This window comes from Mustelus asterias, chromosome 22 (assembly GCF_964213995.1).
Source record: "Mustelus asterias chromosome 22, sMusAst1.hap1.1, whole genome shotgun sequence".
Taxonomy (NCBI): domain Eukaryota; kingdom Metazoa; phylum Chordata; class Chondrichthyes; order Carcharhiniformes; family Triakidae; genus Mustelus; species Mustelus asterias.
In genome coordinates, this window is record NC_135822.1 from 56,465,623 (window position 1) to 56,478,802 (window position 13,180).

The window sequence follows — 13,180 nt, forward strand, 5'->3', positions numbered from 1 at the left end:
ACAAGGTAGTGACTCAGTCTGAATCAGTGGGTTTTAAAGGTTTAATGGAACGCGCTTGCTGTTGCACTCTGTGCCTTTTTGAAACCCAGCATTCTGTGGGCTTTTTTAAAAATGGAGCTCTTAACCATGACTACAGTGCAGCAAGGAAGGAGTGCGGCACTGTCAGAGGCGCTGTCTTTCAGATGACATACTAAGTGCTCAGTCCTCTCAGCTGGATGTCAAAGGTCCAATAACACATTGGCCAATGCTAATTCCTCCTCCAGCATCACTGAGGTAGATTCCCTGATTACATATCGCGTGAGACCTCGCTGTGCCCCATTCTGTTATGTTTAGAAGAGTGAGAGGGGATCTCATAACATGTCCTTGCTATAGACCCGTCCTTGCTAAAGGCCTGTTTCTGAGCTGTAACTTTCTATGGTTCGATGTCAGTGGGACTAGGCATAAAATGGTTCAGCACAGACAAGAAGGGCCAAAAGGCCTGTTTCTGAGCTGCAATTTTCTATAGTTCTAGAGGGAGCACAGCGAAGGTTTACCAGGCTGATTCCTGGGATGGCAGGTCTGTCATATGAGGAGAGACTAAGTCGGTTAGGATTATATTCACTGGAGTTTAGAAGAGTGAGGGGGGATCTCGTAGAAACTTATAAAATTCTAACAGGGTTAGACAGGGTAGATTCAGAAAGAATGTTCCCCATGGTGGGGGGAGTCCAGAACTAGGGGTCATAGTTTGAGGATAAGGGTAAACCTTTTAGAACTGAGGTGAGGAGAAATTTCTTCACCCAGAGGGTGGTGAATGTGTGGAATTCACTCCCACAGAAAGTAGTTGAGGCCAAAACGTTGTGTGATTATTTAAAGAAATGTCAGAGGTAATAGTGGATGCGTTAGTGATTATTTATCAAAACTCGTTGCATTCTGGGGTAGTGCCGGTTGATTGGAAAACGGCTAATGTTACGCCGCTGTTTAAAAAAGGAAGGAGACAAAAGGCAGGTAACTATAGGCCAGTCAGCTTAACGTCTGTAGTAGGGAAAATGCTGGAATCCATTATTAAAGAGGAGATAGCAGGGCATCTGGATAGAAATGGTTCGATCAATCAGACGCAGCATGGATTCATGAGGGGAAAGTCGTGCTTGACGAACATGTTGGATTTTTATGAAGATGTGACGAGGGCGGTTGATGGAGGAGAACCGGTGGATGCGGTGTTTTTGGATTTCCAAAAGGCGTTTGATAAGGTGCCCCATAAAAGTCTGCTGAAGAAGATTAGGGCACACGGAGTTGGGGGTAGTGTGTTAAAGTGGATTGGGGACTGGCTATCCGACAGGAAGCAAAGAGTCGGAATAAATGGGTGTTTTTCCGGTTGGAGGAAGGTAACTAGTGGCGTGCCGCAGGGATCGGTACTCGGGCCGCAACTGTTTACCATTTATATAGATGATCTGGAGGAGGGGACGGAGTGTAGGGTAACGAAGTTTGCAGACGACACAAAGATAAGTGGAAAAGTGAATTGTGTGGAGGACAGAGAAGATCTGCAGAGAGATTTGGACAGGCTGAGTGAGTGAGCGAGGATATGGCAAATGGAGTATAACGTTGATAAATGCGAGGTTATACATTTTGGAGGAAATAATAACAAATGGGATTACTATCTCAATGGAAACAAATTAAAACATGCTACCGTGCAAAGGGACCTGGGGGTCCTTGTGCATGAGACGCAAAAGCCCAGTCTGCAGGTACAACAGGTGATCAAGAAGGCAAATGGGATGTTGGCCTATATTGCGAGGGGGATAGAATATAAAAGCAGGGATGTCTTGATGCACCTGTACAGGGCATTGGTGAGGCCGCAGCTGGAATACTGTGTGCAGTATTGGTCCCCTTATATGAGGAAGGATATATTGGCATTGGAGGGAGTGCAGAGAAGGTTCACCAGGTTGATACCGGAGATGAGGGGTTTGGATTATGAGGAGAGGCTGAGGAGATTGGGTTTGTACTCGTTGGAGTTTAGAAGGATGAGGGGGGATCTTATGGAGACTTATAAGATAATGCGGGGGCTGGATAGGGTGGAGGCGGAGAGATTCTTTCCACTTAGTAAGGAAGTTAAAACTAGAGGACACAGCCTCAAAATAAAGGGGGGTCGGTTTAAGACAGAGTTGAGGAGGAACTTCTTCTCCCAGAGGGTGGTGAATCTCTGGAATTCTCTGCCCACTGAGGTGGTGGAGGCTACCTCGCTGAATATGTTTAAAGCGCGGATGGATGGATTCCTGAGCGGTAAGGGAATTAAGGGTTATGGGGATCATGCGGGTAAGTGGTGCTGATCCACGTCAGATCAGCCATGATCTTATTGAATGGCGGGGCAGGCTCGAGGGGCTAGATGGCCTACTCCTGCTCCTATTTCTTATGTTCTTATGATTTCAGGAAGAAATTAGATATCGCTCTTGGGGCTAAAGGGATCGAGGGATATGGGGGGAAGGGGGGGGATCAGGATATTGAATTCGATGATCAAAATTAATGGCGGAACAGGCTCGACGGGCCAAATGGCCTCCTCCTGCTTCTAGTTTCTATGAATTAATTCTCTGTGACATTTATTGCCCATCTCTATTTTCCCTGATCCGATAGTGTTCTGGATTCTTTACTGATGACCAGCTTTTGTAAGCTAACGACAGGATTTTAACTCTCATTGTCTGCAGTCTCCATTCCCGGCTCGGGTCACTGTCTGTGCGGAGTTTGCACATTCTCCCTGTGTCTGCGTGGGTTTCCTCCCACAGTCTGAAAGACGTGCTGGTTAGGTGCTAAATTCTCCCTCAGTGTAACCCGAACAGGCGCCGGAGTGTGGCGACTGGGGGATTTTCACAGTAACGCTGCAATGAAGTTAATGTAAGCCTACTTGTGACACTAAAATAACTTTAAACCCCTGGAAGACTAGCCCAGTGACACAACCACCATGCGGCCAGGCTTCTGTTCACCAACAGTGACTCCATTTCAGAAGGGCCTTGTTGACATTGAAGCACCTTTTGGATGTCTGGAGTTGATGAAAGGCGCTATATAGATGCAAACTCTCTCTCTATCTGTCCTAACGTCTCTCTGTATTATCCACAGGAATATAAAACCTATAAGGAGAATTTCTTGAAACGGTTCCAGCTGACAAAGCTCCCCCCGTATCTCATCTTCTACATCAAGAGGTTCACCAAGAATAACTTCTTCATCGAGAAGAACCCAACCATCGTCAACTTCCCAATCACGTAGGCCTTTTTACCGTTTTCTCTTCCGAAATGTCAGGTCATCCATTTTGGTAGGAATAACAGCAAAATGGACGATTATTTAAATGGTAAAAAATTGCAGCATGCTGCTGTGCAGGGGGACCTGGGTGTCCTTGTGCAGGAATCTCAAGGAGTTGGTTTGCAGGTGCAGCAGGTAATTAAGAAGGCAAATGGAATTTTGCCCTTCATTGCTAGAGGGATGGAGTTTAAAAACAGTGAGGTTATGTTGCAGCTGTATAAGGTGCTGGTGAGGCCACACCTGGAGTACTGTGTACAGTTTTGGTCTCCTTACTTGAGAAAGGATATACTGGCACTAGAGGGGGTGCAGAGGAGATTCACTAGGTTGATTTCGGAGTTGAGAGGGTTGGCTTATATGGGGAGACTGAGTAGACTGGGGCTATACTCATTGGAATTCAGAAGAGTGAGGGGAGATCTTATAGAAACATATAAGATTATGAAGGGAATAGATGAGATAGAAGCAGGGAAGTTGTTTCCACTGGCGGGTGAAACTAGAACTCGGGGGCATGGCCTCAAAATAAGGGGGAGCAGATTTAGGACTGAGTTGAGGAGGAACTTCTTCACACAAAGGGTTGTGAATCTGTGGAATTCCCTGCCCAGTGAAGCAGTTGAGGCTACCTCATTGAATGTTTTTAAGGCAAGGATAGATAAATTTTTGAACAGTAAAGGAATTAAGGGTTATGGTGAGCGGGTGGGTAAGTGGAGCTGAGTCCACAAAAAGATCAGCCATGATCTTATTGAATGGCGGAGCAGGCTCGAGGGGCCAGATGGCCTACTCCCGCTCCTAGTTCTTACGAAAGGGGCTGATTATTTCCGGGTACGCTTCCGTCAGCGGTGCATGGCCACGTTTTTACTTGAAGTGATGACTGATTGCCCACTTCTCTGTCGAGGAGCCAAGATCTCGCTGGCTTTCCACCCTCTGGCTCTGTACCCAATGGAGTTTCGGAGGATGTTCGGTGGGGGCGGGATCTGATTGAAACTTACAGAATAGTGAAAGGCCTGGATAGAGTGGACGTGGGGAAGATGTTTCCATCAGTTGGAGAGACTCGGATCCGAGGGCACAGCCTCAGAGTAAAGAGACGTCTCTTTAGAACCGAGATGAGGAGTTCATAAGATATAGGAGCAGGATTAGGCCATTCGGCCCATCGAATCTGCACTGCCATTCGATCATGGCTGATATGCTCCTCATCCCCATTTTCCTGCCTTCTCCCCATAACCCTTCAACCCATTCCCAATTAAAAATCTGTCTAACTCCTCCTTAAATGTACTCACTGTCCCAGCATCCACCGCACTTTGGGGCAGCGAATTCCACAGATTCACAATCCTTTGGGAGAAGTAGTTTCTCCTCAACTCTGTTTTAAATTTGTTACCCTTATCCTGAGACTATGACCTCTCGTCCCAGAATGCCCCACAAAAGGAAGCATCCGCTCCACGTCTACTTTATCCACACCTTTTATCATCTTGTAAACCTCAATTTGATCTCCCCTCATTCTTCTAAATTCCAGAGAGTATCGGCCTAAACTGTTCAATCTCTCTTCATACGACAAACCACCTCATCTCTGGAATCAGGACGGATTTCTTCAGCCAGAGGGTTTGGTGAATCTGTGGAATTCATTGCCACAGAAGGCTATGGAGGCCGGGTCATTGAGTGTGTTAAAGACAGAGATAGATAGGTTCTTGATTGGTAAAGGGGATCAAAGGTTACGGCGAAAAGGCAGGAGAATGGGGTTGAGAAATGTATGAGCCATGGCGGAGCAGACTCGATGGGCCGAATGGCCTAATTCTGCTCCTATATCTTGTGGCCATGATGTTCCAGTCACAGGAACAAATACTGAAATGTGGTTATTGTTGCACAGAGAGGTGTTGCTGAAGCTTTCCATCTTGTACTCATCAGGACAAACGCAGGAAAACCAAATTTCAAATGATCACAGCAATCCTGTCGGATAAAATGGTGAGGGTTTGAAACTTGGCATTCTTGCATTTGTCCTGGCGCGTGCAAGATGAAAAACTTCGACAACGTGGTCCCTTCAGCGATGTTGACTGGGAGGGAGTGCCCTCTACCCAGCCCAGGGTCACTGAGTTACCTACTCCTGCTCATCTGTTGGCGGAAGATTGTATCTGAAGGGAAATTGCGCGGTGGGACTTTCCAGCTCTGTTAAATCCCCGGGAATCAACTTCAATACATTCCGTGCTTGTGCTGTGGCCTCCACCTCGATGCGAGTTTATAGAATCCCTACAGTGCAGAAGGAGGCCATTTGGCCCATCGAGTCTGCACCGATCACAATCCCGCCCAGGCCCTATCCCCGTAACCCCACGCATTCACCCGACTAGTCCCCCTGACACTAAGGGGCAATTTAACATGGCCAATCCACCTAACCCGCACAGCTTTGGAGTGTGGGAGGAAACCGGAGCACCCGGGGGAAACCCACGCAGACACGGGGGAGAATGTGCAAACTCCACATAGACAGTGACCCAAGCCGGGAATCGAACCCGGATCCCTGGCGCTGTGAGGCAGCAGTGCTAACCACTGTGGCGCCCCATTACCTTTTGTAATCCGTGCACTAAGACACCAAAACCCCTCTCCCAGAGGCGAATGTGGAACTAGCTACCACCGGGAGTGGTTGAAGTGACGAGTGTAGATGTATTTAAGGGAACACTAGACAAGTGAATGAGGGAATCGAGGGTTTTGTTGTGAGATTTAGATGAAAAAAGATGGGAGGAAGCTCAAGTGAAACGTAGACACTGGGATAGACTGGCTGGGCCGAGTGGCCTGTTTCTGTGCTGTATATCCTATGTGATTAAGGGCGGAAAAGTTACAGCATCAGTTTCTGCAGGGTTGGGGGGCGTAGCGAGGATCTTACAATAAAACTGACTAGCTTATTGAACTGTCTGTTTCAGCAATGTTGACCTGAGGGAGTATCTGTCGGAGGAGGTTCAGGCCATCCACAAACACACCACCTACGACCTGATTGGGAACGTGGTGCATGATGGGAAGCCGGGTGAGGGAGCCTATCGGGTCCACGTGCTGCATCATGTGAGTACTTAAACATTGACGCTCTCTGGGGACTTACTCCCTCCTCCTCCCTCCTCCCCCGGGAGGGGGTAACTCAGGCTTGTCCTAGAAATAATAATGTACTTGGGTTTATGAAACAAAAGCACAGCATGCTGGAAACACTCAGCAGGACTGGCAGCTTCTGTGCCGGGAGGAACAGAGTTGATTTTTTCGGGTGGGAGGCCTTTCATTTCCCGCAGCCGCGCGATTTTGTTTTTGTCCTTGAGCTGACGGGGCCCAGAGGAGAGAAAAACCACCCACCATTGTTTCATGTGTTTGCACAAATGCATTTCCTTGGTTGAAATCCCATATAAAACGTCCTTTATTATAAAACTCCTCAATAATGATTCACGTTTGGGGCGGATCTGACTGCAGCGCCACTTGCTGAGGTGCAAGGATGTCTCCCAGCTCCTCTGGCACGCTGGCTCCAAGTGAAAAAAACCTGGTGAACAGGATTCATAGAATCCCTACAGTGCAGGAGGAGGCCATTCGGCCCATCGAGTCTGCACCGACCACGATCCCACCCAGGCTCTATCCCCATGCATTTACCCTAGCTAGTCCCCCTGACACCAAGGGGCAATTTAGCATGGCCAATCCACCTAACCCGCACATCCTTGGACTGTGGGAGGAAGCGGGAGCACCCGGAGGAAACCCACGCAGACACGGGGAGAAGGTGCAGACTCCACAGAGACAGTGACCCAAGGCCGGGAATCGAACCCGGGTCCCTGGCGCTGTGGGGCAGCAGTGCCAACCACTGGGCCACCCTTGTTCAGGTCAATTTCCAGACTTTGTTTCTCTTCCCAACGCAATATGATTTAATTTGTGAATCATGGTTTGTAATATTTCCTCCTCCTCCCCGACCGCGGCCTGGTTTAATTCTTAATTTAAGACAGGCAATTTAAAAAATATATCTGAATGAATATAAATTGAGGTTAGTTGCTCGTTGTGTCACCGTCTTTCCAAATCTTTCTTTCTGAATGGCCTGAAAGGGAAAGTACCTGTGTGGAAATGTCTCAAATGTAGCGGGCGCCAACATTCCATCTCCATGGACGCCAGGTGGCCCCGCCCCCCCCTTGCATGTGATTGGCCACCATCGGTTCACCACTACGTCATGGAGCGTTTACTAACAAATCGATTCAGCCGGAAATAAAATGTGATTGTGCCGCGGTATTTGTTTGCCTCATTGAGGTGTGCCGGGTTACTGAAAGGGTTGGGTGATCCAGGAAGTACTGGGGGAGGCGGGGGGGGCAGAGGGGAGACACAGCAGTGCGCACCTCACAATATGAAACGTTAACCTGTTTGGGTATACTCCTTTCAGGGTACGGGAAAGTGGTACGAGCTGCAGGATCTCCAAGTATCTGACATCCTACCCCAAATGATTACACTTTCTGAGGCCTACATTCAGGTCAGTATTCCCAGCGTTGGGTGTGTTCCGCTTCCCTGCAAAAAGATGCAGGCATTTTGTGTACAATCCCACTGCAGTGAGTAACTGCGGTGCATACTGTGGTCACATTCTTACCGTTAATGTTGACACAAGGATTTTGCAGAATGAGGAGATGTGAGGTGAAGCTACGTAAAGGCAGATTCAGATGGAATGTGAGGGTCTGATTGACAGTATACTTGGTCACTGGAACAGATGACTGATGGTAACTGTGGAGGTTACAGTGGGTGGGATGTTACAGCCTTCCCCCTCCTGTCCCGGAGGCGGCTCACCATTAGTGGCAACCTCTGGTCCTGCCAATGTCAATGTCGATTTACATTCCTTGTCCGTGCTGCCGTTGGGGAACCTGCGGTGGGTGGTCGACTTCGGCGGGACTGGGGGAATCGCGCCGGCGGGACTGGGGGAATCACGCCGGCGGGGCTGGGGAATCATGCTGGCGGGGCTGGGGAATCACACCGGCGGGACTAGGGAATCACGCCGGCGGGAATGGGGAATCGCGCCGGCGGGAATGGGGATATTGCGCCGGAGGCTCTGGGGAATCGCGCCGGCGGGACTGGGGAATCGCGCCGGCGGGACTGGGGAATCGCGCCGGCGGGGCTGGGGAATCGCGCGCCGGCGGGGCTGGGGAATCGCGCGCCGGCGGGGCTGGGGAATCACGCGCCGGCGGGGCTGGGGAATCGCGCGCCGGCGGGGCTGGGGAATCGCGCGCCGGCGGGGCTGGGGAATCGCGCGCCGGCGGGGCTGGGGAATCGCACGCCGGCGGGGCTGGGGAATCGCGCACCCGGCGGGGCTGGGGAATCGCGTGCTGGCGGGGCCGGGGAATCGCGCGCCGGTGGGGCCGGGGAATCGCGCGCCGGCGGGGCTGGGGAATCGCGCTGGCTGGAAGTTGAGAGTGGGACCTGCAAGAGGGAATGGGGAATTTGGGAAAGAAGAGCAGAGCCTGCGGGAGGGAGGGGGGGGATGAGTTTGAGAGTTGGGAAAGGAGCAGGAGGTTTTGGGTCGCGGAGACTGGTGAGTGTGTGGGAGGGTGAGGGGGAAGAGCTCGAATGCGATCGAGGGGACATTTGATGGAGGTGCACAAGATTCTGTCAAGTTTAGATAAGGTGGACAATGAAAGGCTTTTCCCACTAGCTGTTGGGCCGGGGGGGGGGGAGGGGGGGCGTGGTTTGCGGAACACAGATTTAAGATTTTGGGTGAGAGATCCAGGGGGAGATGTGAGGAGGAATTATTTTGAGGCGGTAAGTGGGAATGAGCTGGAGCTGTGTGCGATGGTTGAAGAATATAACGATGATGAATAATCAGAAGAGGAAATTAGATCTTCACCTGAAAGAAAGACAGTTGTGGAGAGAGCGGGGCCAATGGGACTGACTGGGTTGACCGACAGTGAACCAGCATGGACACAGATGGGCTGAAGGGCCTCCTGTGCTAGAAGTGGCTCTCTGTCCTCTGGTTGTAACACCTGGAGCTGACTTTATTCTGCTGTTCTTGTTCTGAACCTTGTCTGAAAAGCGACTGAAAGTAGATGCTGTGTTTATCAGCGCTGGTGTGTGTGTGTGTTTAAATTCACCTTGGAGCTGGATAATGTGAGGTGATTCATTTTGGTAGGTCTAATTTAAATGTGGATTACAGGGTCAAAGGTAGGGTTCTGAAGACTGTGGAGGAACAGAGAGATCTTGGGGTTCATATCCACAGATCTCTAAAGGTTGCCACTCAAGTGGATAGAGCTGTGAAGAAGGCCTATAGTGTGTTAGCTTTTATTAACAGGGGGTTGGAGTTTAAGAGCCGTGGGGTTATGCTGCAACTGTACAGGACCTTGGTGAGACCGCATTTGGAATATTGTGTGCAGTTCTGGTCACCTCACTATAAGAAGGATGTGGAAGCGCTGGAAGGAGTGCAGAGGAGATTTACCAGGATGCTGCCTGGTTTGGAGGGTAGGTCTTATGAGGAAAGGTTGAGGGAGGTGGGGCTGTTCTCTCTGGAGTGGAGGAGGCTGAGGGGAGACTTAATAGAGGTTTATAAAATGATGAAGGGGATAGATAGAGTGAACGTTCAAAGACTATTTCCTCGGGTGGATGGAGCTATTACAAGGGGGCATAACTATAGGGTTCATGGTGGGAGATATAGGAAGGATATCAGAGGTAGGTTCTTTACGCAGAGAGTGGTTGGGGTGTGGAATGGACTGCCTGCAGTGATAGTGGAGTCAGACACTTTAGGAACATTTAAGCGGTTATTGGATAGGCACATGGAGCACACCAGGATGATAGGGAGTGGGATAGCTTGATCTTGGTTTCAGATGAAGCTCGGCACAACATCGTGGGCCGAAGGACCTGTTCTGTGCTGTACTGTTCTATGTCCTAATGTCAGCTTTGCCTGTTACTTAGTGGCAAAACTCTGTTGTTTCACCACCAGATCTGGAAGAGACGTGAGGACAGTGATGAGAGTCTGCCCAGTCAGAGAGGAGCATGAACTGGGGCAGGGGAAAAAGTGTGAGTGATCGGAACTTTACCCACCGTAAAGGAGAGGACTTAACGCTGGGTGGAGCAGGCAAGAACCCAGCGATGTTTAACAACACGCAGACTGGAAAGTGTGGATCACACGGATGTTACTTTGCGTGCGGCCTGCATACCCACCTCAGTGACAGGTCCAAATCTGCGTCATCGCCATTACTGACATGTAACGGTAACTCTGAGACTGTTGCTACGAATATTTTCACGGGACGGGTCTCGGTGAAAGGAATAGATAACCTCTGATTCACCCAGGAATGTCACCGGCCGATTTTAAACACCTCCCTGTACTTCTCACCTCCGTCTGTGCGTTCAGCGAGTGGCCGAATTAATCCCACAGGACGTTACAAATGTTTCCGTTATCTTGCTTTCCTTTCTGTTCAAGTGCGGACGGTATTTTTACATTCTGCCGGCAGTCACACCAGATGCTGCAGAGGCGGGAGCAGAAAGTCAACCTCCAGCTTTTTTTTCAGGCTCTTTCCACATATTCCCTCCACCGCACGCATCTCGTAATGTACGGAACAAACAGCCTGATAAAAAGGAGACCTTTCGGAATAGTTTGCCCTTTCCAGAATGTTGGAACGTCGTGGAGGGGGGGATTCAGTTTGATTTAGAGTTTGGGATTGATTTTCCTCAATGGTACATTCTTTGGAAACTTTGGGCGTAACCTCCCCTCCCCCATTACTTTCAGCTTTGTCTTGGTTAGGGTCAATAAAATTGAGATTTTAAAATGATAAAACTGTGTTTGTTGTAGGGAAACTGGGATGGGGGGGTGAGGGGGGGCTGTGCGCGGTGGATTTCCTGGCCCGTACTGAGTAAATGGCGGTCTGGGTGTTGTTCCAATATGGCGGCAGGACCTGTAACTCCATGAGGTACGGGTGAGGCAGTGTCTGCCCCATCCTGGATGGGTTACCAACTGGCTGAACAGCGGGAGATTGTCTGTGTTCAGTCACCCTGCCTCCCCCGTGCTAAATGGCTAATTGAGTGAGGTGTTAAGTAGAAGAATTGGAAGACATGGCAATGAACTACATCAATTCCCAAATCAGTCTGTTAGTAATAGTTTATTGAACAAGCAAATCATGGTTTTGAAGCACTTCAGACGACAAGCTTAACTGTTACAATCCATCACTGCGCCACACATTAGCTACAGAGGGTGAGGAAAGGATGATTAATGAGTTAATTCAGGTCTACATCAACGGTTAAAATTCTGTCACAATCCCTCTTTTTCTTTGGTTAAAAAGTGAATGTTCTCCTCTTGAATCAGCAAACTCGTGTTAGTCCCAATTGTGCTGTTGCCCTGACTAGGTCCGGATGCAACTCGGCTGAAGTAACTGACAGCTCATTATAGAGAGAAAGACTGGAACTTAACTGCAGAGCTGGGCTGAGAGGTGGCAAATGGAGTTTAATGCGAAAAAGTGTGAGGTGATTCACTTTGGAAGGAGTAACAGGAATACAGAGTACTGGGCTAATGGAAAGATATTGGTGGTGTGGATGAACAGAGGGATCTGGGTGTCCATGTGCATAGATCCCTGAAGGTTGGCATCCAGGTTGATAGGGTTGTTAAGAATGTAGACGGTGTGTTAGCTTTTATTGGTAGAGGGATTGAGTTTCGGAGCCAGGAGGTCATGCTGCAACTGTACAGAACTCTGGTGCGGCCGCACTTGGAGTATTGCGTACAGTTCTGGTCACCGCATTATACGAAAGATGTGGAACCGTTGGAAAGGGTGCAGAGGAGATTTACCAGGATGTTGCCTGGTATGGTGGGAAAATCGTATGAGGAAAGGCTGAGGGGCTTGAGGTTGTTTTCGTTAGAGAGAAGAAGGTTAAGAGGTGACTTAATAGAGGCATACAAGATGATCAGAGGATTAGATAGGGTGGATAGTGAGAGCCTTTTTCCTCGGATGGTGATGGCTAGCACAAGGGGACATAGTTTTAAACTGAGGGGTGATCGATATAGGACAGATGTCAGAGGTGGGTTCTTCACTCAGAGAGTAGTAAGGGCATGGAATGCCCTGCCTGCAGCAGTACTCGTCAACATTAAGAGCATTCAAATGGTTATTGGATAAACATATGGATGATATTGGAATAGTGTAGGTTAGAGGGGCTTTAGATTGGTTTCACTGGTCGGCGCAACATCGAGGGCTGAAGGGCCTGTACTGCGCTGTAATGTTCTATGTTCTATTAACAGTAACTGACCACATCTCAGATATATCTTTCACTCACTCACCTACAAGAAATTACTTTCAAACTGATTGTTATGGAGGGGGAACATGTTTAAAATGAACATTTTCACTCTCAGACTCTCCACAGATACAACAATAAACGGATTGAACTGTTTCGTTCACTTAGTGATTGTTAAGGACAGCATTGTGTCTGGAACAACACACACACAAAGGGAAAGTTTCCCAGGTTACAAAAATCCTGGAGTATACTCAGAAATTTCCACCTTATATTGTAATCATTGGCCGTAGAGACTGTTACTTCAATCGAACCCATCCAATGATCCCTTTGAACTGTAACTCGAAATGACTGGAAACATTGGCTCGATTATCTGGCCTTGAGTGACTGTCTGTGTGGAGTCTGCACGTTCTCCCCGTGTCTGCATGGGTTTCCTCCCACACTCCAAAGATGTGCAGGTAGTGGGGGTTGACCAGACTAAATTGCCCCTTAGCCTCCAAAGGTGTGTATGGGGACGTGGTGGCGTAGTGGTGTTATCAATGGACTAGTAATCCAGAGACCCAGGGTGTAATGCTCTGGGGACCCGGGTTCGAATCCCGTCACAGCAGATGGTAGAATTTTGAATTCAATAAAAAACCTGGAATTAAAAATCTACTGATGACCATGAAACCATTGTCAATTGTTAGAAAAACCCATCTGGTTCACCAATGTCCTTTAGGGAAGGAAATCTGCCGTCCTTACCCAA

The 13,180-nt window shown here is 49.0% G+C and overlaps 1 protein-coding gene across 1 annotated transcript in view; it reads left to right on the forward strand.

The window, feature by feature from the left end:
* The window catches only part of usp39 (ubiquitin specific peptidase 39), a 33,374-nt gene extending 23,037 nt beyond the window's left edge, over nucleotides 1-10,337 (forward strand). The window contains exons 10-13 of the mRNA XM_078239259.1: nucleotides 3,082-3,224; nucleotides 6,159-6,294; nucleotides 7,631-7,717; nucleotides 10,163-10,337. Of these exons, the coding sequence (XP_078095385.1) occupies nucleotides 3,082-3,224; nucleotides 6,159-6,294; nucleotides 7,631-7,717; nucleotides 10,163-10,219 (423 nt within the window). The 3' untranslated portion in view covers nucleotides 10,220-10,337. The remainder of the gene's footprint in view (nucleotides 1-3,081; nucleotides 3,225-6,158; nucleotides 6,295-7,630; nucleotides 7,718-10,162) is intronic.
* The last annotated feature ends 2,843 nt before the right edge of the window (nucleotides 10,338-13,180 follow it).